The 24,256-nt window shown below is 36.8% G+C and overlaps 3 protein-coding genes across 3 annotated transcripts; 1 reads left to right on the top strand and 2 right to left on the bottom strand.

Annotated features, from left to right (window-relative positions):
* The first annotated feature begins 1,517 nt into the window (after positions 1-1,517).
* On the top strand, positions 1,518-13,625 carry LOC138137591 (uncharacterized). Its single transcript, XM_069057067.1, has 2 exons — positions 1,518-6,177; positions 9,374-13,625. The coding sequence occupies exons 1-2, from the start codon at positions 1,606-1,608 to the stop codon at positions 9,470-9,472; spliced, it is 4,671 nt and encodes a 1,556-aa protein (XP_068913168.1). The 5' UTR covers positions 1,518-1,605; the 3' UTR covers positions 9,473-13,625.
* Positions 10,727-11,687, bottom strand: LOC138137089 (uncharacterized). Its single transcript, XM_069056376.1, has 2 exons — positions 11,185-11,687; positions 10,727-10,931 (listed from the first exon to the last, which is right to left on the bottom strand). The coding sequence occupies exons 1-2, from the start codon at positions 11,685-11,687 to the stop codon at positions 10,727-10,729; spliced, it is 708 nt and encodes a 235-aa protein (XP_068912477.1).
* Positions 13,626-22,015: 8,390 nt separating the features above from the next.
* On the bottom strand, positions 22,016-23,746 carry LOC138136798 (angio-associated migratory cell protein). The gene is made up of 2 exons (XM_069056100.1): positions 23,493-23,746; positions 22,016-23,438 (listed from the first exon to the last, which is right to left on the bottom strand). The coding sequence occupies exon 2, from the start codon at positions 23,422-23,424 to the stop codon at positions 22,318-22,320; it is 1,107 nt and encodes a 368-aa protein (XP_068912201.1). The 5' UTR covers positions 23,425-23,438; positions 23,493-23,746; the 3' UTR covers positions 22,016-22,317.
* Positions 23,747-24,256: the final 510 nt, after the last annotated feature.

The raw sequence follows: 24,256 nt of genomic DNA, 5'->3' as shown, positions 1-24,256 counted from the left end.
CGGGGATAACTTACTGTGTGTGGCCACAAGTCTCTGCAAGCTTCAGTTAAAATTCAGTGACCGCCGTATTTTGTCTGATTTACGAAATATGTCTCGTGAATGCAATGCAGGGGCACGCCACTGCTATCAGACAAATTTACTTTTTGGTCACCATCACAATGAACGTTTGCTGCACAATTGACGGGGAAGCAGTAGTGTGTATGTACTCACAGGTTTAAATTAGGACAAGCGTGTACACTTTTAACTGCACATTCTTCCCTCTGTGTGTGTGGCCGGCTTTATGTATTGTTTCTATAGTTACTACAGTACTAACAATGTAAAAAAAAATACACGTAAGAAAATGACCCACTTCAACTTCACACATGGATAACTATGCATGAATATTAATTTTTTGAATCAATTATAGAAAAACAAATTATGCGTCACAGAATGGCATTTTATGGAATAAAATCGAGCTGTCCGAGCGATTTTCTTAAATACATCACATACAGAGTGATCACAAAAAAACGCCCCAGCTTAAGTATATCTTTCTTATTTGAAGTGCAATTTCAACGAGCGGTACATCAAATTAAAGGGTTCTAAAAGTACTATAAACTGTATATAAAATATTGCCCTTAGCAATCCTACCTTCCAAGGGTCAATTTAATTTTTTTAAATGGCAACATCTAATTTTTTTGGTACAATTAGATTCATTATATTTTTCTGAGTACAAAAATATAGCACATTCTGTATATTGAAATGTTATTATAACATAAGAAATAAATAAATGTCAATTCCAAATTATCAGGAATAAGTAGAACTTTATTCGTAACAGGCCATGAATTACTTGTAGCCGTGAAATCTCAATACAAAATTTGATCGGACCAACAAATTTTGTATAACTTGCTCTTAAATATTGTAATTTCAAAGAGATGTATCTCCTTTATTACCAAATTTTACAGCTGAATTATAAATTACTTAACAATGTTACTTTTTCCAAGACCCCTTTAGGTAGTGGAACAACACCGAAGTAATTCTTTTTAGAGTAATGACCTAGCAAAATACGCTAAAATAACAGTGGCAACATTGACCTCAAAGGAGAATTGGTTTAGTTGATTGTGCATACCAACCAATGTTGCCAAATTTGCTTATTTTAAAATGTGTATAACTTAGAAAATAGACAAAGGAAAAAAAATTCACAACGAAATTGAACTCAACTCTTCAAATAGTTTAACCCCTCAAGAGATTGGGCGCCAGTTTTGAGACACCCTGTATACCTAACGCTATTATGAATTTTGTTTCATACTCTATGTTCACACTGCATAACTGAGAAGTGGTAACAAAGTCTTAAGTGCTCTATCTCGATTTTAACAGGCAGTTTCAAAAATTATAAAGTTATTCAACTGAACAATACAAGTAAATCACTTGGATGAAATTTTATTCAATAAAATTTTGTTAAATATGATAATTATGTAACTTCTTTCAAAATAGTGTAATTTGTAATTTTCTTTTAATCTTCAGTTTGCAACAAACAAGAAGTTCTTTGATTTTTCAAGTCAGCTCCGATTTGATACTTACAAAAAAAGATTTGGAACCACAGATATCGGCAAGGACTATGAAAAACTGATGTGCGCTCTATTCGCTTTAAAATTCAGCACAAGTGATATTGTGGCAGATTTCGAGATGAAAACCAACAGTGACGATTGTGGAGACTTTGACGACGTGGCGCTAAAAGTGACTTTTATGGATGGACAATCGCAAATATTTCTCTTGCAACTGAAACATTCTGAGAATATGAAAAATGTTAATGACGAAATGTTTGCAGCGGAAAATGGCGACTTCAGCTTACAGCAATATATGAGATCTATTTCAAAATTTGAAAACACTGAAAATGTCAGTTTTATTTTATACACAAATAAATCGACAAGTATCGGAAGTAAATCAACAATTGATATTAAAAATGAAGACAAGACATATGATAAGGTTGTTGTGACGGAACTGCAAGACTTGGATTCTGAGAAACTTCTGTTATGGAGCAAAAATGAAAATACTAAGAAAAAAAATAGAAAAAAAGAACGCCTTAAAGGAACAAACGTTTTTCAGTTTGAATTAAATCAGAATAGTGGATCAGTTGAAAGTCTTGATGATTATTTGAAACGTTTTTATTTCTTTGCCCATCAGACTGACGTGACAGGAGCAGAGTCGTTAATCAACGCAATGTTGAAAGAAAAGTGTGGAATCATCGATGCTACTTACTCTTCAAGTTTTATCCAGTTCATGGAAACGTGGTGGTCTGGTAACTTTATCCTGACCAAATATGACGTGGTAGCAAAATTGGCTGAGATAACGCTTACACCTTTTATACAAACGATATCGGACAGAAAGTGCAACGAAAAATCAAAACTTCTTAAAGAAGCAATTTTGAAATTTGACATGACGTTTGTTAGAGATACGCATGATGAAGTTGTCGCTAACATTTGGAACGAAACAGTAAGTGATGAGGAAATCTGTTTCACATCGCTGAAATATTCTGGATTGTGTGTTGAGGGGATTAAGGATTTATCTCCAAAGGAAAGTAGTAAAGTGTTGTGGCATTTAAACAAAGTTCCCTTGATTGTGAAAGCGGAAGAGTGTTGTCAAGAACAAGTTAAACACGCCATCAGGCTGCTCGAGATAATTAAAAAAAAAAAAGTAGTATTATTGGCAAATGCTACAAAAGAAGAGTTCCCGGGGTGGAATATTTTCCAAGATCTTTCGGATATACAAAATGAAGGTGTCTACACAGATATCACTAAACATTTTGCGGTGTCCCTTCAAGGTCGACCACCAATTTTTTTGGACCAGTTGCCTAACTTTGATCAAGAAAATGGCAGAATTATTGAAACAACAGAACTTATTAAAATGACCCAAGAAGTTATACAAATCGGGAGAAGGCAGGAGAATTCGTTTGAAGCTTATATTCCCAGAAGTGTTTCTACGGTTACTTTAGACATAAACAAAATTTCAAAGTTTTGTAAAAAAACAAGTTCTCTCCTGATCATTTGCAACGTTTCTCAACGGTGGAATGAAGCAATTCGACAGTTCGATTTGCACGCGATGGAGCTTGACCAATACTTGGAACTGGAAGATAGAAAGAAATGTGATGTTTTGCTGACGACTAATAAATGGCCTCAAATTCAATTCAATGACATTTGTAAAAAGACCGAGAGAAACGTGCATTTACTCCAAGTTTTCGACGACAAAAGTTGCATTTCAGTTATAAGTAAAAGAGACAGATTTTCGTTGAAAACAATGAAACCTAAAAGAGCACGTATCGATGAAATGGAAATTTTCACATATCTCGACCATCCTCTGAATGTCATTTGTTCACCACCCGGAATGGGAAAAAGCACGCTGGTGTCTCGCTTAACCAGCATCTGTCCGTCCAGTTACTGGAGTGTCCGTGTAAATTTGATCAATCACAAAACACTTTTTAAGAATGTATGTGCATACGATAAAATATTGCACCATTTTCTTGAAGAAGAGGAGGATTCATTAGTGGTTAAGATTCGTTCGATGCTTTTACAAAACAAAAGAATGTATTTTTTTCTCGACGGATTGGACGAAATAGATAGTGACTGTCTTCAGGACGCTTTGCATTTTATTAAGTACATCTCTTCGTTGGGTCATCGGGTGTGGATTACTTCACGTGAAAATTTGGAGCAAAAAGTGTCGCAAATCCTAAACATAGTTCCCATAAAAATTGAAGAGCTGACAGAAAAGCAGCAGAAAGCATACATCCAAGAGCGTCTTCAGGATTTGTACCAAGAAGATGAAGTCGAACATATTACCAATAAAATATACGCAGACGTGGATATCGTTAAGTGTCGACACTTGTTGGAAGTTCCTTTACATTTGTTCATGTTTACAGAAAATTTTCTCAACAATAAAAATTTGTGGAAAAAACCCGACCAAGAAATTTTTGTGTTGACCAAAATGTATAAAATATTTTTCCAAGGAAAGAAGAAACATCAACATCGAAAATTGGGAATGCACGAATACGAGAACCAACTCGGGTTTGACTTTGATCTGTATCTGGAACAATACGAATTGCCAGCACTGGTGTCTTGTCTTGATACCACGACTTTCGACAAGTTAAAGATAAATTTGGGAAGGAGTAAAAATTTCTTAGAAAAATTAAAAATTGGAGATCCGTTTGGAATAGTCAGTGGAGTGACCGATGATAATGAAGCCATATTCAACCAGACTTACGCAGAGTATTTTGCGTGTGAATGGCTAAAGAATAATCTGGATAAGGTTTCGCTGCTGCAAGATGACTTATTTACAAAAAAAAATCAAAATCTGAAGCTCATATTCGATATTATGTTGGCGGAAAATAGTGCACTTCACTTGGCTGTAATCTATAAACATGTTGATTTGGTTTTAAAGCATTTGGACAAAAGTGAAGCGAAAGATCAAGGTGGTCGAAGTCCACTTCATTTGTTGTGCACTTATGGCGTCGAACATCCTCTCTTGAAGAAAGAAGTAGACACATCGTCATCGTCTTACAAAAGTAAATGTGTTGCAAATATCATCGAAGGAGTCTCTACACAGTATGTACTAATATTCAAAATGTTGTCGCATTGTGATGTATTTCAAAAGGACGACGTCTTTCGATGGAACTGTCTTGACTACGCCATTCGACACCGCAACTTGTTCGCAGTAGAAAAATTTTTAGAAAGATTTGGAGACTCGATAAACCTTGAAAGTTTATTCGATCACTATGACACTGACACACTTGCATATTATTCGTCACAGATGGGTTATCCTAATTTATTACGTGCTGTCATTAGAAAAGACTCGGAAGCTTTATCCGTGAAAATTGGAACATGCGATTTGACATTATTACACGTGGCAATTATGGGAATTAAAACGAATAACAAATATGAACAAACCTTACTGGAGGAAACCATAAATGTAATGACAACGTTAATAGGATGCGGTTTGGATGTAAATGCACAATGTGGCTGTAAAACAACTGCTCTGCATCTGGCTTCTGAACTTGATAACGATCTGATCGTTAAATTCTTACTGAAACGAGGAGCGAATATCAATTTGACTGATCGTGTTGGAAGGAACGCACTACATTTTGCACTTAAAAATTCTAAAGTAAATATAAAAATAATACAACTCTTGATAGATGAAGGGATAAATACGAACGCCAAAGATGAAAATGGAGAAACTCCATCATATCTTTGTTGCAGACAAGGACATTCCGATGCTTTGAAAATGTTACTTGATCGTGATCTTCCCGCAAAAGTTGTCACTAAGAAGGAAACTAATTTATTACATACAACATTCACAAAAGGCAAATTAAATAAAGAAATGATCAGGTTGCTGATCAGTAAAAACGCAGATGTGAATGGTAAAGACGATGATGGGTGTACTCCCCTACATTATGCTTGCCAATACGATTTTGATCTATTAACAGCAACTGTTCAATCGGAGGAAGACGTTAATGCCACAAACATCTGTAAAAGAAATATTTTGGACCGCACGATTCTTTCCAATAGTTCAAAATCAAAAACAGTACATTTTTTAATAAAAAATGGTGCCAACGTAAACGCTAAAGATTCACAAAATCAGAGTGTACTGCATTATGCTGCTTTCCAAAGAAACTACAATTGTATAAAGGTGCTACTTGATCACGATGCTGACATTAATGCTGTCTGTGATTACGGGAAAACTGTGTTACATGCGGCTTTCGAAAAAGTACATTCCCCTGATCTTGAAGTGATTCAGTTGTTGTTAAGTCACGGTGTCGACGCCAACAAAAGAGATAACAACCAAAAGACTGCTCTAGATTATGCTGTAACATCTACTAAATCACATCGCGTGGTGAATATGCTGTTCGATGCTAGAGCACACGATCAGTTAATCTCTGCTGACTACGTAACGTTTCTTCACTACGCTGTTTACCATGGCAATTGTTTTGCTGTAGAATTATTTCTAGAAGGTAGAATAGATTTGGATAAGATCGATGTCAACAACGTCGAATACCCTTTGAAATTTGCAGTCGAAAATCAACACCTTCGCAGCGATCTATTATTGAAAATGACCAAGTTTATTCGAGATTGTAAGAAAAAAGGAATTTTGGAAAGAAAACTAATTGTTAAACTCTTAGAGGATTCTTTCTCAAAGGGTTATGGGTTCGATTCTGTAAGTATTTTTTTAATATCAATTGTGACAACAGGACAACCCAATTTTAAGTTTTGTTTTCATAATTGTTCATTAGTCCGTAATTATGAATAATTAGGTATAAATTTATTAAAAAAATAAATAGTTCGGCAGTTTTCAACGGTGAAAAAAATTTTTATAACCCAGCTCTACATTACAGGTGTCCCCAAAAAAAAAGTCGAGTCCATAGCTCCCTTATTTATCAGAGGATTTAAATTATCTATATACCAAATTAAATGGTTGTTAATAGGCTACAAAACGGTTTAATAAATTCACGTATAGCTCCAAGGGCTTCAAGACTAAATTGTCAAAATATTTTTTTTCAAATGGGCTACATATTTTTTTTAAATAATTCTGATAGAGATTTTAATTCTGAAAACAACAGTATCTCACAAGTATAACTTCACATAAAAAAAATAACACTAACTTTTGAAACAAATGACGAGCACCAAGCGAAAAGCTATCAAAATGCATTGCGTTACAATGTAATAACCAAATTAAGGTAGCTGGAAAAACAAATGACAAATAAAAACATGTGGGACTGCGCAGATATGCCGCCAATGTTTAGGGCAAAATGGAACATAGACGATAGTAGCGTTTTTTTTACATTTTCTTGTGTGAATTTTTGGTATTTAAGTATATACTTGTGATACACTGTTGTTTTCAGAATAAAAATCTCTATCAGAATTACTAGAAAAAATATGTAATCCTATTTGAAAAAAAAATACAGTTTACTCTTGAAGCCCATGGAGCTATACTTGAATTTATTAGGCCATTTTGTAGCCTACTAGTAACCATTTAATTTGGTGTACAGATAATTTAAATCTTCTGATAAATAACGGAGTTATGGACTCGTCTTCTTTTTTGGGGACACTGTAAAAAACAGGGTGGAGGTTCCAGGTAGTTTCTGTTGGGCCGAACTGTGGCTTTCTCACTAAGAGGTGTCACATAATAATAATCATCTCATTAATGAAGTCAAAGTGCATTATTGGACGACTATATACAGGGTGTTTCTGAAATACGTGTGTTAATTTTAACCAGTGAAAGAACTCGCCAATTTATGAAACTTTTCTCTATAACATTTTGTAAAATTCGTAAAAGTATTCCAAGATTTTTTGACCCACAATTTTTACCAAACGAGTCGTTTTGTGTGATTAACTAGTTTCTATTTTTTGTAACCATGAGAATCTAAATTTTGATTATGTATTTATTTTTTTCTATAACAATGGAACTTTTTAACAAAGCTCTGTTTCTATCACAACAGAAAATTTTCGCCCTTACCCATTGGCGAGTATACACTTTGATGGTTAATTTATTCCAAATTTTAAATCAATTTGTATTGCTTTTTCGTAAAAATGTTATAGAGAAAAGTTCCATGATTTGGCGCGTTCTTTCACTGGTTAAAATTAACACACGTATTTCAGAAACACTCTGTATAATCGGGCAATGTCCAATTTTTTAGTCACGAAATCGATCAGATCTGCACAAAAATTGTTCCGTTGTTAAAAGTAAGTTCAGCTGTTAACTTTCTCTTTGAAGTAACATTTTTAACAAATTCGTGGTTTTACCATATTTACTTAAACTTTTTGAACAAAGGTTGCAGATTGATTTAATTAAAATTTCATTGATAGTACCGTCACCTATTTTTTATTCTTTTCCTCAAGATGATAACGATGTCAAGAATATTGTAACGTTCAACGTGCTTCTACATTGCACTGACACAAAAAGTTTTCTTATGTCTTGAAGCACTGCTTCTACATTATACTGACACAATGCATTTTGATAAGTTTTGAAACGTGTAAATTTTTATTATAATGTATTCCAACTTAAAAAAAACGATGCTTGGCCATGACAGTCTGACAGATTTCATCCTGTAAATCTGAAGAAAAGTTTGGTTAGGAATTTTGAAAATTTTGAGGTCGCAATGTTGCCATACTTATGTTCTGCTTTTTTACGAATCGTATTAAAAGAAATTAATAGAGAACCAGAGTGTGTCTGAATTGTCGAAATTGTACTGTATACAGTTTAGAATTTAATCGAATACAAATTCATTTTTCTCACATTGAAGATGTCCATCAATCTGTTAATAATCGTATCGTTACTTACGAGTAGATCGTTTAAAATGTGTGTAGCACTTCAACACACTACGTTTTGTCTCGAATGACACAACTTTTGGCATTATGCACTTGTAGTAGGCAAACCCTTTAAATTATTACTCTGTGTTGTCTAATTTAAAATAAATTAGAAAAACGTCAAAATGACATTTATTGATAACTTTATTTACTTTTTGTTTTAGAATCATCTTGCAACATAGCATTTCAAATTTAGTTAAAAAAGGTTTACAACCAACATGAAATGAAATATAACTACTACTTTCCTCAGTACTGCCAATTTAACAAAATTAAAGCATGGCAACCTATTGTTTTTTAAAAGATGGAATAGATTATACAGGGTGTCCCAAAAATGGCGTACTAACGGTGCACTACGGTGTAGAAGAGACTACAGTAAACGTCAGAAAAATGTTTAAAAAATTCTATTGGACTTATTTGCTGATTTGGCGGTCCTTGAAAGTGGCACTTAACAGAAAAATTATTTTGAAATATATGTATTAAATTCTCATGACTGCTACCTCTAATCGTACATATTATCACAAAGTACAGGATTACTCACTACCAATATCTAATCCTGCACAATAGTGAATTTAGAAGCTTTGGAAATCGAAAAAAATATTTTAAATCCGCTACGGTAACATTGCAAGGTAATGATGTACGAGTACATCTTTGTTTACATTGTATTACCGTTAATAATAAAAATAATAATAATTAATTTTTTTGTCTGAAAAATTTTTTCCATATTTTTTTCGTGTACATTTAAACATCCTGGATACGGTAGTAAGTAGTTAGTACCCCATTTTTGGGACACCCTGTATGTATGGTCTTTGCCAAAGCCAAATAACCATCAACACTGCATTCTACCCAAAAAATCAACCGGCAACGTTGTACACTTAGATTTGATTGGTCTAGCATCCTAATAATATCAAAATTGCCATTATACACTTAGTGTAATTTTGTTTTCACCAACATAATTCAACAGGTGGTGGTTATTTGGGTTTGGCACGGCCTATATAACACGAGATCTTTTGTCTGTTTTCTATCAGTAAAAATTTTACATTTTCTAGGTATTGGTTCATGACGATTCAGATCTTGACGATTTTGTTTACTCTTCATTTGATGACTCAGAAGACGAATGGGTATATTCAGAAGATAGTTCCAACTAGGGTCACGTAAATGATAATTTTATAAGTAAAGTTTCGAGAATGGGTCTCATACCACTTACAGAAACGATTAAAGAAAGGCCACCACAAAATTTGTCAGATTATTTTTATGTAAACTGTAAATCACATTATAGAATTGATAAAGACGAATTAGATATGTCATATATGTAGGTCTTGAGTACTAAAGCCGAACATTTTTATTGGAAAATCTGTTTATTTTTTTCTTGAAATAAAATATTTAAACATTACTTAAGTTCACGACCTTCTAAATAGTCGAGACTCTTGGCTCTCTCCGGCCTGTTCATTTGCCAGTTTTCAAAAAGATGACATATAAAATGCTGTTTGGAGACGTGCGAGACATGTAAGGATAATAAAAAAAAGTATGTGCTTAAGACCGCATCACAGAAGTGAAAACTTCTATGATGCTCGTTACTGATTTTAAGTAATACTAATATTAATGTTACGCACAGTTTTAACTGACATTCACATTCAGCATAACAGACCAGACATTATTATTTTAAATAAACAACAAAAGCAAGCATATCTTTTAGATATAGCTGTTCCAAATTCACACAATATAACACAGACATATAATACGAAAATTAATAAATATTTAGAACTCTCCGTTGCTATGAGAAATCTTTGGTATTTAGAAAAAATTTCGATTTTACCATTTATAATTTCAGCAACAGGAATAGTACCGCAATCTCTTTTTAAAAATTTAAAAATTTTGGACTTAGAGAACACATTGGTGGTTGAAATTCAAAAAGGTATATTATTATACTCATGTCACATCGTGAGGAAATTCCTTAACATTGACACAGAACATAAAACACAAAAAAGTCAAAATGTGGAGGCGAGACGCCGGTAATTATGTTTATAAGCACTGCACTATTACTTGATAGTACGGTGCGATCAATTAAAAAATAAATCGAGTCGGCGTGTTACCTATGGCAACCCATGCTATAGCATAGGCTCCAAAGCAAACTCGATTTATTTTTTAAATGATCGCTCGGTATTATCCGTAATAGTGTATGTACTCCGGCAAAATTGCCGTGCCGCCGGGTGGAGGAGGGATACGAAAACGTTAATAAATTTCTTTATTAACCTCCGGATTACATTTCTCTCGTCGAGAGCTATTTACAAAGACTTAGGACTACTAAACTTAAACCTAAAACTTACCCTAACTTACAAACTAGCCTTAACCTAAACCTTACACTACCCTTAAAACTACACTTCACCTCACGGTGGTCTTTCTCACTCTCGCGTCTCTCCACTAGTCACCACTCGTCTTCGAAGTAAGTCCCGGAAAGGGGGACCACCACCGCACCACCTGCCGAACTGGATCCTGCACCCTGGCCCGCCAGCTCTGACCTTGACCGCGGCCGCGATCCGCGGAGGATCCAACCGGACTACTCCGGGAGATCTTCTTCCGGCTCCGACCCTCGCCGCCGCCGCTCTGCTACAAAAACAACGAAAACAGCAGAGGCGAGCAAAATAAGGAGGAAACAAAAAGTTGTCCGTCCCGATAACGACTCGATTCCTGACAAGGACCCATTGTTCACGACGATTTTTTACTAGGATCTGTGCCGTAGATAATAGTACCTGATGTATTTCGGATTTGTTGTTCTTTACATGGGACACAACTGATTGAACGGGATCGACTTCCGCGATTGCATTTTCCGTATGCAATAACGAATTGTGCTTTCCGTTACATTGGCGGCAAGAGGATGCATTTTTCCGCATTATGATTCCGTTTTAGGCAATTTGCGCACAATTTTAGTGATTTGACTCGCGTGATTCTTTCTACGACCGGTAGATTGAGAAATTCAATGCATTGATACAGCGAATGATTCTTTTTGCACATGAAACACTGCAACGGCCCTTTACCTTCATCAATTACGCTGGCATTATAAACACCGTTTTTTTGTTGAGCATTATTGAAATGCTGATTACTTTTACCTTTCGAATTCGTTTGAGATCTTGGTTCGGCTGCATTTAATGACTCTAACAAAATGGTTCTTTTGTTTAAAAACGTGACTAGATCCGCCAATTTGGCTATTAGACAATCGAGGGTTGATTCCCAATCACGCTTGGTAACAAAGTCGAATTTTAGGGTAATTATCGGTACAATCAACGCGTCCCATTTATCCACATCTTGTCCCAACGTTCTGAGAGCTTCGATATTTATCGTGATGTTGTCTAAAAGTTGACGCATTGCCACATGTGAATTTTTGATTAACGGCGGTGAATTTAAAATTGTCATTACATGCTCCAACATAATTAATCGCTTATTTTCAAACCGTTTTTGTTTGATGACACGGATATTGATTCCAGTGCCTTATGAGCATCTCCCTTCAAACACGATTTGAAATAATGGAATTTCTCAATTTCACTGTACAGATCGCTATTGTGAATCAATGATTTAAAGGTGTCTGCGAACGCGGTCCACTCTAAATAACTGCCGCAAAACGAAGGTAAATCCAATCTGGGTAACCTTACCGGGTTTAGACGCGGTTATTCGACGACTGCACTTGACCATTAATTGATTTACTTTTTGCATGTTCCACGGAATGTAATAATGCCAATACCTATCTGCGATTCAATATTGTAATAATCCGTTTCAAAATCGTCGCGCTTTTATCCTGTCTTTCTCCCGCTTGTAATGATTCTAATTGTGTTTGAACCTGATCAAATTCTTTGAATGCATTGCCGAGATTTGGAAGACGCGATTTTAATTGATAAATATTGTCACCCTCTCTGAATTTGTCTAGAAAGGTTTTGATTCTTGTTGTGATCGCCTTTATTTGGCCGCGACGCGCAATGAGTGCCTTTACGTCTTCTTGAGTCATTGTCATTGTTTATCGTACCCGTGAGGAGATATATACAGAGTGAAAAATATAAAAGGCCTACCTTGACTGCTGAGTCGACCAGGCGGGATTCTTGGCTCTCGTTGTCTTCTTGTTGATTCGATTCGATTGTTGATTCGCCGTCACGATCCGGCTCGCAAGGACCAATGTATGGTGATGAGTTTGTAACAACAATGATTTCCCATGATTGTAAATAGAATTAAGTAAATTGAACCTGGCGATTCAATGGGGCCGGGATGTTGCAGATGTTACGGCCGATGGGGCCTCAGCGGGGTGGGGAAGCAACGCCCACTTATGGGGTTGACGCTACCTACCCCGAAAACTATAAATTCTAAGAACATTCAAATTATTATCACCTACAAATCCTACATCCGTTCCGTCATCGAATACCGCGCCCCCATTTACGCCACCCTATACCCGGCCCTCCTCCACCAAATCTCCGCCTGCGAGAGAAGAATGCTCCGCAGGTTTTTTCGACTCCCCGACAAGTTCCCCTCCGAAAAGCTCCACCAGGAAACCAACACAATCCCGATCCAATCCCGCCTCAAAGAACTCCAGAGCCGCTACGTGACACGCATCCTAAACTCCAACAACGCCCTCGCCATCCAAACCCTGTCCACCTCGTTTAAATACCCGTCACGAGACGGCCGCCTCCTCAGCAGAATCCCGAAAATTCCAAAGCGCAAGCTAAAACACCCCCCAACAGCTCTCCTCTCACCAGCCTACACCGACCTACCAGATGACCTCCAGGAGCTTGTGGACTCAACCCCCTTGACCATGCGGTAGCCGTCGACGACGCCAGGACTACCGGGACTCAGGACATCTACCCCGGTAAGCCCTTCTAACCCCCCTTGTTCTCTTTCTGCTCTTCTTTCTCCATTCCAGATACTGAACAACAGGACCCAGAAGAGCAAAAAAAACAATCCAGTAGCAGAACCATCCACCCACAGGAACCTCAAGGACGCCCAGGACACCATCTGTACCCCCCAGCCCCATCTGCCTCACCTAGTATATAAGTTTTTGTTTCACCTAGCAAAAGTTCACTGTTACCATCAAACGTTATTTAACTTCCATTGTATTCAGCTTTGTTTTTTTTCCGTTCTATTGTATCATTATTGTATTATAACCATATCATTGTCTAACATTAAGTATAACATTAATTAGAATAATCCCAGCGCTGAAAAGGCCTTAAGCCTCAGCAGCGCCTCCTTGTAAAAATCTGCTATAGCCCTAAGAACGAATGAAATGTAATAAATAAGCAAGGAAATAAATGAAGTTGAATTGAATTGAAATTTTTATGGAATTCTTGGTCATGATTCTTGCAAAACATTCTCGTAAATTCATTGTGTACTCTTGTTGACATTGTGTAGTATTAAGTGTTAAGTTTAAATAAACGAAGTTCAAAGCAACATACATATTTAATTTGGTCATCCATTGTGACCCTCAACTAATCGCACGAAACATTGGTACGACGAAACTGGATCATCCATTGTGATCTACATCAAGCATAACATTGGTCATCCATTGTGATCCTCAACTACAAAAACTGGTCATCCATTGTGACCGCAAACATATTCATCTATCAAGATTGGTCCTTCGAGCATTCAACAAAAATTGGATTATACATTGTGGTCCAACTCATCACCATACAGTTAGCTTATGGTGAAGTTTCCGGGAACGCTACTGAAGCCCAGAAAATTTATAGGCAACGTTTTTCAAATAGTTCGATCCCTAATGTGCATAGATTTGTGCATGCTGTTTAGCATTTCTGAGATAATAGTTTATTTAAAGTTCCTCGGTACTAATTCTCGGCTACATGGTAAAATAACTCTTAGGTAAAGTCCATTTTTTAATTATACTCCAATGGATGAATTAATAAGCCGAACAACTGTTACATATATTGCGATCTCTTTTCGACATAATGTAAAACAACCTATTTAATTCATGTAAAGTACGTATTGTAGGTAAGTATTAAGCACATCCCATATGCATCTCGCTTTGGCATATGCGATTAGAGAGTTTTGTTTAATTTTACTTGAAAGGAGAACGCACACTTTATATGTAATTCTAAAGACCACTTAAATGGGGATATTTTGATATCAATCGACGTGTCTTGAAATGACGAATATTTGATATCATTGCGCCAAATGTGTAACTCGATTAATAAAAAATCAATAAAACTTGAAATATTTTCCTACTGATTTCTGTCAGAACACTTCATAAAACTGTCACTTGTAATTTATGGGGGATTACGGATTCGGCTATTCTCTTTTAAAGGCACTTTACTGGTTCAGTGTCATCTTTGCAATTATACATCCTACTGTGAACCCTCTTAAGAAGCCAATTGCCCCCGTAAATAACTATCTTTATTTATGGAGTCCCAAAACTAACCCGAGAAGGGTATCTACCGCTCTCTTTCACACTCATATAAAGTATAATCCCAACGAAAAGCTACGTAGCAAGTGGACAGATTCATTTGCACAATTTGTAATTGCAAAAATAACATTGAAATTGCGCAGAAACTTACAAAACTGAAAGTTTTTTCTCAATTGAATATGTACAAATATTAACGCCGACAATTCCTTGATCCCGCATGCACAAATAATAATACGAGTATAAGTACCGTTTCCCTTCGGAACCAGTGTACTTGGCACATGGCACATTTACAGCTGCCGTCATCCCAGAAATGTTTAAAACTTCCCGTTTTTACTGTTGTTTGGGGCCTAATGGGGGCTCCAGGAATTTGTTCGGAACCAAATGGGGCTCCTGGGTTTGCTCAGCCTAATGGAGGCTTCACTGGTTTGACTGTAGGCGCGCGTGAACTGACACACCGTATCGTTTTGTGTAAAACGTTTATTTACATTTATACAATTCTTTGGACCGTACGACCGTACTCGAGATGTTGGGTAAATGACTTCTGACTTGTGACTCTGACTGTTCTACCCTGAGTCCATCTCGGTACTGTCGTCAAAAATCTTTGTCTTCACCCACGCAGGGGTGGTTCTCGTTCGAAAAGGAGGGGGGTGGCCCTACGCCTCGACAACTGTCTTTTGAAAAACAAAATATAAACGGACGAATGAATTTACAGAAAAACTAAGAAAACACAAAAGAACACAACTCAAAATCTCAGAAATTTAAATTTGTAATGATATTTGTCTCAAGATGCCAATATAAATTTTCAAATATTGGTAGCATCATGCACTGCTGTCAAATGTCAAAAGCAGATGCAGGTCATGCCGATTTCTTGATTCGGACTAGGCTCATTGGACTATAATTAAAAAATTGACTATACCGAGTGATCAAAAAGAAAACAAATCAAGAGTGCTACTCTGCTACCTCATCTTTTGTTTTATCGAAAAGTTCGTCTTAGATTGACTCACGATATACATAAGAACTGGTACGCGCACTTCCCTATACTCTAATAACACTACCCGACATTTTTGATTTTTTTTTTATAACTGCAGTCAAAACACCTAATCTGGGATAATTAGGGTCTGCTGATTCTATAAACGTCAACAGAATTATTCTAGCACGTCTAGATTCCGAGTTATGAACAACATGTGACAACCCATATGCAATAATGTTATTTTTATTAAAACAGTAAAAAAACTTAAAAATCAATAATTCTATTGCAAAATGTTAATACAGAAAGAACGATTAAGTACCAGTACAATTCGGCACAAAACAATAGTATATTAAGTGCGTGAAGAGAGTGTTTTCTGTGCATGAAAAAGTCTTTCACGCCGAGACGAAGGTCGAGGCAGTATAAGCCTTTGAATGCACAAAAACATCTTCACGCACGAAATATAAACAATATTTTTTCTATAATTATCAACTGGTATAATAATAAGTTAAGCAAATCTGATTGTGAAACTGAACAGTTTTTGATTTTAGGTTTAGTTATAAAATAAAATTGTAAGAGCTTATATTAATAACATAAAGTAAATTCGTTTTAATAAACAATTGTCAAAATGTTGTCAAGTTGGTAGACTTGCCAAAATGTCAAACCTAGTTATTTCATAAATGAATCTTGGTATTCTGAGTGTCAGCCAAATTTCATCTATTTGACATGCACAGGACTTGTTTAAATATAAAAGCATAAATTTCAAAATTGGCGAAGAATTTAAAGTTGAAGAATGGCTTAACGAAAAAGGGGTACAGGTCAGTCGCTTCTTCAACGTGAAAAGATGGCAGTAGTTTGATACTGCAAAGAATTGGAGACGGAAAAACCATGAATGTCGATGAAAGAAATTTGCGAGAAAGCTGCTCATATTTTTGATGTAACCTATTTCCTAGTTTTTTCATTTTTCTAATATTAAACTAGTTTTTGTCTTTTATCTTTTAATCCACATTTTATTTAACCGTTCACATTTCCCTATTTATTGGATTTCAAGTAAATATTCCCTTTCTTCTTGCTAAGTTTGAAGACGCAACTCACTTTTCAGAATCATTAAACGTCATAACATTGCTTTTGATGTGCAAGGTCTTAACAGATATCATTTTTCTGTAGGTACTTTCGTACCGGTCGCTGGATATGACATTATTATGGTGTGGTGATTTGTGTAATCGAATTGCGAAAGAAAAACGTCAAAGTGCAACATATACATAACCTCAATAAATATCTAGTGTAAAAGCCATTATACATCTGGTCCATAAACACGATATTCTGGGGAATCTGGGGTGGTACAGTCCAGTCTTTTAAGAATTTTTGACATTGACAATTGTTTATTAAAACGAATGGACTTTAATTACATAAACATTTTTGTTTTATAATACAAAAATTTCCGATAATATTGCGGAATCTGGAAAAGTGCCCCGAATGCTTGCAGCGTTTCCACGTTGAATGGCAAGGGAAATCCTCTCGAAAAGGAATTTCTTTGATTTTGAATCGCCTGATTCCGCGATAAGTCGGTTTCCGATGACATTAATGAAATCGATGGCTTCTTTGCACCAAGGGCCTAAGGTTTCAAATGCTAACCCTTTAAACACGTAGTTTGACGAAATGATTGAACTATATTTGCTATGTTTGCGTTTGCAAGCCATTTCAGCGGCAAAACCTGAGACTTCAGATGATTTCAATACGTAACTGTCTGCAAGTGTATCTACTACAACAGTAACGTCCCAAACCAAAGGTTGACCTTTAATCCACGGTACTAAAGTCATCCCATCTGGGCGTTTTCCGTCATCCCGAGACAGTCCGTTTGGCTTGGTTCTAAAGTTGAATTCACATGAATAGAAGTTAAAGACCGGTTGATAATGGAATTAATTTCTGTGTGTCTTGAAAATCTACCACTGCTTTTGAAACAACTTAGACCGTGGGTGCCAATTTCGTCAACTTTCGCATTGCATTTGCAAAGATGAGGTGTACAAAGATTACAACCCAATCTTAAACCAATACAAACTTGGAAGGAAGTGTTATCTAAAAGAGTACCAATATTAGGAGAAGGTATTGCATGTAACCAAGATCCTGATTCTCTGCATTGCAAAGCTTTAAAACGAGCCAAGTCTCTAGATGAATTAAAGATTAAGTCATTGGCAATTTTCGTATCCCACCTCCACCCGACGGCACGGCAATTTTGCCGGAGTACATACACTATTACGGATATTACTATCAAGTAATAGTGCAGTGCTTATCAACATAATTACCGGCGTCTCGCCTCCGCATTTTGACTTTGTTGTGTAGTATGTTCTGTGTAAATGTTAAGGAACTTCCTCACGATGTGACATGAGTATAATAATATACCTTTTTGAATTTCAACTACCAATGTGTTAGCTAAATCCAGAATTTTTAAATTTTTAAAAAGAGATTGCGGTACTATTCCCTGAAATTGCTGAAATTACAAGTGGTAAAATCGAAATTTTTTCTAAACACTATTCCTTTGATATTAATATTATCCCAATTCTTCTGAAATTGTGGAATTGTTGGTATTTCGTTCTCATTTGCTACACCCCAGACTGCTAAACTTCATCATAATGGTGAATATTAAGCTCATTATCCTTTGAGTTTAGTAATAAAGAAACAAGCTTTTTAACCCCATTAATTGAAGATAGGAAAGCAGGGAAGCAGACCACCAAATCTAATCGGTAAAGTGAACTGACGCCATTGTATTTTTACAATTAAAAAAAATACATTTTTATATAATTGATTCAAAAAATTGAAATTCACGCATAGTTATCCGTACATGAAGTGGGTCATTTTTTTACGTGTATTTTTTTTTGCATTGTTAGTAAGATCGAAACCATAGAAACCATACAAAACAGTATGTGAAATGCGATTTCACGCACACGACTATTTCTGTGTTTCACTTCACGCACTGTTTTTTATTAGTTAGCTAGCAACATGGTCACTGCATTGAAACTTCAGAGTTCCTTCAAAAATTTGAATTTTTAATTTTAATTTTTTGAATCAATTATAGAAAAAATATTGTATATATTTCGTGCGTGAAGATGTTTTTGTGCATTCAAAGGCTTATACTGCCTCGACCTTCGTCTCGGCGTAAAAGACCTTTTCTGCACAAAAAACACTCTCTTCACGGACTTAATATAAAAATAACTATTTTTCTATTATGCGGGCTATCATCTTCCTTTTGAAGAACCTAACAAAAATCACCCATCATAGCGGGATACCACACATACACCACTATACCACACTATACAGGTTACGGATCACAGATCAGCTGTTTAAATCTTACGCTTTTACACGAGTGGTGCGATCTCAATCGACTCTCCAACGCCTACTTCGACGCCAAATTTAAAAAAACACTCTTTACCCGAGTTCATAAAAAATGTTCATAGTGTTAGATGAAATTTCAAATGTCCCGCCAGACGGCGAGGCCAGTGGTCCGGAGGCAGCGGGGGAAACACCGCTCTGCTCGGATCAAGAAACAGCAAGATCGGAGTTCGGAGAGTAGTAATCAAGCTCACATGCAGTTATGTTGGTCATCTACCCAAAATAAATTCGTTTTAATTTGTCAGAGGCTTTCATTTAACAAATCAGAAGTGGGATTGGCCTATGTGCTTTTCGGCATAGTGTTTCCCAAAAATAGATCGATACGCGATAAATTGTAATAACAATGCCTAAGAACAAGAGACATCGAAAACAATCACCATCATCATCGAGTTCAAGTTCGAGTGACAGTACTGACAGTACCAGTACTTCAGACAGTAGTTCAAGTGATAGTTTACAGGAAAAACGGCATCTAAAGAGAAAAGTGCGAAAACTAAAGAGGAAGTAAGTTAAGTACAAAGTCAAACCGATATGAAGGTAAAATAGACGGTATACCAATGTTCGGTGGTGGTTTCGAGGAAATGAACGTGCAGCAATGGATACACACCATCAACGCTACTGGAGATGTATTTGGTTGGGATGATAAGGGTCGTATATTTTGCATGGCGAATAAATTACGAGGCAATGCAAAATCATGGTACAACAATCAGGACAACCTCAATCTTTCCTGGAAACAATGGAAGACAAAACTGATCGAAGCGTTCCCTCCCCGGCAAGGTGTGTTCGACAAGCTGAAAGAATTGGTCAATGTGCAACGGGAAGAACATCAGAGTTTGGTGGATTTCTACTATCGCAAATTAGCGCTAGGTCGTGCGTGCAAGTTGGACGACCACATAATAGTTGACATCATCACTAACACGATTAACGACCCTTTCCTCAAATCTGGGGCTCGAGCAGCAGGGTGCGTAAGTACTAAACATTTATTACAGTTTCTAATTGCAAATGTGGAGCAACAAGAACCCGCTTCCGGTAGTGGATCTGTGAAAGACAGATTGGGCAAACGGTCTCCTGTTTCTACTGCAAAAGACTCGAAAGTGTTGAGATGCTATTTCTGCGGACGCGAGGGGCCCAAAAAGGTTGACTGTTTTAAGTATAAATCCGATAAAACCTGCAATCATTGCAAAATAAAGGGACATGTCGAAGATGAGTGTTTTAAGAAGAAAAGGGGTGAGCTTGAACCAAGTGCGTTAGAACGGATGAAGTAAACGAAAAAAGTTCCATAAATAGGCGCGAGTCGCAAATAAAATTATTTCCGCATATATTGATTTCATGGTAGTGGGTGTAAATTGCGGTGTTGGTGGTTCTTTGATGGAAAAACAGACTATAGATGGACATGGATAGCAGTCGCGAGGACGCTCCTACGTCAGGACAGCCGTCGCGAGGACGCTCCTACGTCAGGACAGCCGAATGTTAAATGAAATTTCAATTGTCCGCCAGACGGCGAGGCCAGTGGTCCGGAGGCAGCGGGGGAAACACCGCTCTGCTCGGATCAAGAAACAGCAAGATCGGAGAGTAGTAATCAAGCTCACATGCAGTTATGCTGGTCATCCACTCAAAATAAATTCGTTTTAATTTGTCAGAGGCTTTCATTTAACAGTAGTTATTTATTATACAAGACGATAAAATTGTATTTTATCTTCGAGAGCGTTTTTTAGCGTCCAGACGTTAGTCGAAATGCTAATTACGCTCGAGAAGATAATTAAATTTTATCGTTGTGTATAATATTCATTTTTTTTATAGCATTTGTATCGGGTGTTTTTTTAGTAGTAGGCGTTGAAGAGTCGATTGTGAACGCACCACTGGTGTAAAACAGCTGATCCGTGATCCTAACCTGCATACTTTGTTCACAAAAAAACACCCGATACAAGCTACTGTAAAAGTAGTACAAAAGTAGCAACAACAATAGAAATTACTACGAAATTATATCTATGTATAAGGCATTCACGATCTTTTTGGGACCGAGTTGGCTATGACCATCTAGTGATTTTGTTGGCACTTTTTGTGTTAGGTTAGGTTGTTTTCAGTTTAGGGTTATATTTTTTGAATAGGTACATTGTTGCCGGATCTCTTAAATCCGGTCTGTCCTTTTTAAATTAAATTAAATCGTTTAATAGAAAATTTTTATCGTAATAATAGTAGTTTATTTGACGAGTTTGTGTGTAAATTGGGTATTTTTTGGCACGCGTGGGCCATTTTAAAACGCGAGTGAAACGAGCGTTTTAAAGGCCCACGAGTGCCAAAAAAGGCCCAATTTAGACACGAACGAGTTGCATACAACGTTTTTTTGTTCGACGAGCCCCTTAAAGGCTCCAAATCACTTAAAACCTTTAAAATTATCTTGAAGTTTCGTTTTGACAAGTTGTGACATTTATCAAAATCCGTTCACATTGGAGAAAATTCTCAAATTCTGACAGTGTCGAACAAAAAAATTATTTTGGCAATTTTGACTGTTCCTTTAACGGAAATTTAAATTATTTTTACACACTTAGGGCCGGTTGCACCAACGCCAGTTAAAGTTAACTGTAGGTTAAAATGTTTCGTTACTTTAGTTACCTATTGTTATAACAATGTTTTCCTATATTTTAATCTATAGTTAAATTTAACTCACGTTGGTGCAACCGGCCCTTAATAAATCACTTAGTTTCTTACGAATATTAAAATAATAAATATGGCAATGCGGTGGCAAGAAAATGTCGAACAGACACTGACAGGAAAAAAAAATGCATCCGTTGCATCACTGAGTCAGTTAAACCAACATGAAAAGAAAAAATCATAGCCAACTCGGTCCCAAAAAGATCGTGAATGCCTAATATTTAGCAAGTATTATTATAAACATATTCCATGGAAAAAAATGAAGTATAGATTCAGCAATGGAACAATAAAATCATCTTTTAACACTAAAATATATTACATAAACATTCATACATAAAACATAACACATGATGAAGAAAATTTGAGTTTCGTTTACCACGAAAATTAAAACTTGAGCGTAAATTAATGTTTTACCGTTGTTAACTATAACTCCCTTGACTCCATTCTTACAAGATGTCGACAAACTCAACTTTTTTGTCTTGACCATTTCACTCGTACAAGTCAATCTACGAACCCGCTTTAGTTTTTCGAGGCCAACTGGACTCGCAAATTTTCACAATCACACATACAATTCAAAAATTTTATTAAAAAATACAAATTCACGTGGTGGACTGGCTGACAAAAATTTTGGCCGTTTCATCATCCGAAGTCGTGAGAACCGAAAGTCCATCCTGGGACACGCACAAACTCAAAATATCTACTTTATGTCCGGTAAAAGTCTCGACGAGACCACCGGTCCTGACATCACACACGTAAACCACCCCACTCGTGGTGCCAATGTACACTTTGCCATTTAACCCCAACTTCAACATGGTCACCCCACAGTCGAGTTTCGCCTGGTGACGAATCGCCTGTCTGGGCAAGTCCCACACGCAGAGTTGTCCGCTTAGAGATCCAGTAACTAACAGATTTAACTCGCTGCTGAACACGTGAGCTTCGATTTCTGGCTCCCCCTCGACTACCAACTTCCCAACGACTTTACCGTCATTTATTTTCAGCAGAGTAGAACTGGGGGCCAACGAACACAAACTCCCATCTGAATTTATCTCGAGAGAATTGACTTGGGAATCAGTAAATTGCCATTTGACAGTGGCAGCTTTGAGGTCCCACAGTTTGACGTATCCATCTTCGTAGCCTGCCAGCAAGTGTTTGCCATCCGGAAGGACCTGGCCGCAGGTACAAGCTGAACCGTGCGACGTCAGCACCTTGCAATTACCTTGTGGAACTTGCCAAACGTACACCTCTCCGGAGTGACTCCCACACAATAAAATATTCGTCAGCGGGTGCCACGCCAGCCACTCCATGTCGTCGCCCTCGTAGCACCAGATCAGTTTCTTCTCTTTGACACTCCAGACTTGCAGCATCCCAGCCATGTCTCCGGTGGCCAACAGTTCATCGTTGTGATTGAAACAAACCGCCGTGACTGAATCTTTGTGTCCTGTGCACTCGAACACGACGCTGCCGTCTGTGGTAGACCACACGTAGGCGTTGTCGTCTTCGCCCCCGGTCACTGCTATTTGGCCGTCGCGACTTAAGTCACAACAAAACACTGACTTACTATGCTTGGTGAATGTTACTTTGGCAACATCTACCGGCTCGGATTGGTCATTATTGTATTCGACTTCTTGAAGTTCAACTGATTCGTCGATTTCCTCGTCCAAATATATTACTTCCACGTCTTCTGCGTTTTCTGTGAATTCATCCATTTTGGTGGATAAATCTAAAACACACGACAGGTAAAAAAGCTGTGTAAAGTGTCGAAATACGACTATACCACGCTGCACGTGCTTGATGCTTGTACTTTAACCAATAACTTTGATAAAAATGGATTACGCTTTTTACGCTGTATTCATCCCCTGAGATAGGCAACACACTTTTTATCCCATTAAATTATGAAACTTCACAACTATTGTAGCATTTAATTTATTGAATTAGATGAGAAATACAACTATTCCGACGATTAATTCGTTAAATTAGATGATATTACAACTCATATTTGAGGTTATGTTAGCTAGGCTGCAGTATTAATCACTCAGATGACGCTGCTAATAAGTAGGTGAATTTCCCTTTGGGCTTTGGGCACAGAATAGATACAATTATTTCTCTTCTGTGCTTTGGGGGCCCTAGGTCTTTGAAAATGGTAAAAATTTGAGGTTTTTAAAAAATATGCGCCAGGATGATACCTGAAAAGTTAACTTGTTATGCTAGTTCTTCGATATTTTTTGTGTTTGTTGTAAGTTGCCTTTATTTGGATAAGTGGATATGAAAATGATGCCATGTTGCTTTTTGAGTTGCGTTTTGAAAATTTGCGTTTGAAAATGGCATTTATCAAAAATAATTACTTTCTGGTAAATTGGCGGTTTTTGGTCTTCACAGTTTGTTCTTAATGTGTATCTGATATGTAGACATTCCATCGTGGACCTTCCAAGATCTTTGATTTGAAGTTTTTTCTCGAGTACCTACCTATATGAAGAGAAAATCTTATAGTTAATAAATGTTAATACTGTGTCTTAACGATGCACAGAAAACCACCAAAGT

Source organism: Tenebrio molitor, chromosome 8 (genome assembly GCF_963966145.1).
Source record: "Tenebrio molitor chromosome 8, icTenMoli1.1, whole genome shotgun sequence".
NCBI classification, from domain to species: domain Eukaryota; kingdom Metazoa; phylum Arthropoda; class Insecta; order Coleoptera; family Tenebrionidae; genus Tenebrio; species Tenebrio molitor.
This window is presented reverse-complemented; position numbering and strand designations above follow the sequence as displayed.

Excerpts from the sequence above, each read along its gene's own strand:
- LOC138136798 (XM_069056100.1), bottom strand. The coding sequence starts at position 23,424 with ATGGATGAATTCACAGAAAACGCAGAAGACGTGGAAGTAATATATTTG.
- LOC138137591 (XM_069057067.1), top strand. The coding sequence starts at position 1,606 with ATGTGCGCTCTATTCGCTTTAAAATTCAGCACAAGTGATATTGTGGCA. Across the intron at positions 6,178-9,373 it reads AGGGTTATGGGTTCGATTCT|GTATTGGTTCATGACGATTC; the intron begins GTAAGTATTTTT and ends TACATTTTCTAG.
- LOC138137089 (XM_069056376.1), bottom strand. The coding sequence starts at position 11,687 with ATGCGTCAACTTTTAGACAACATCACGATAAATATCGAAGCTCTCAGA. Across the intron at positions 10,932-11,184 it reads TGCATCCTCTTGCCGCCAAT|CAGAGCGGCGGCGGCGAGGG; the intron begins GTAACGGAAAGC and ends TTGTTTTTGTAG.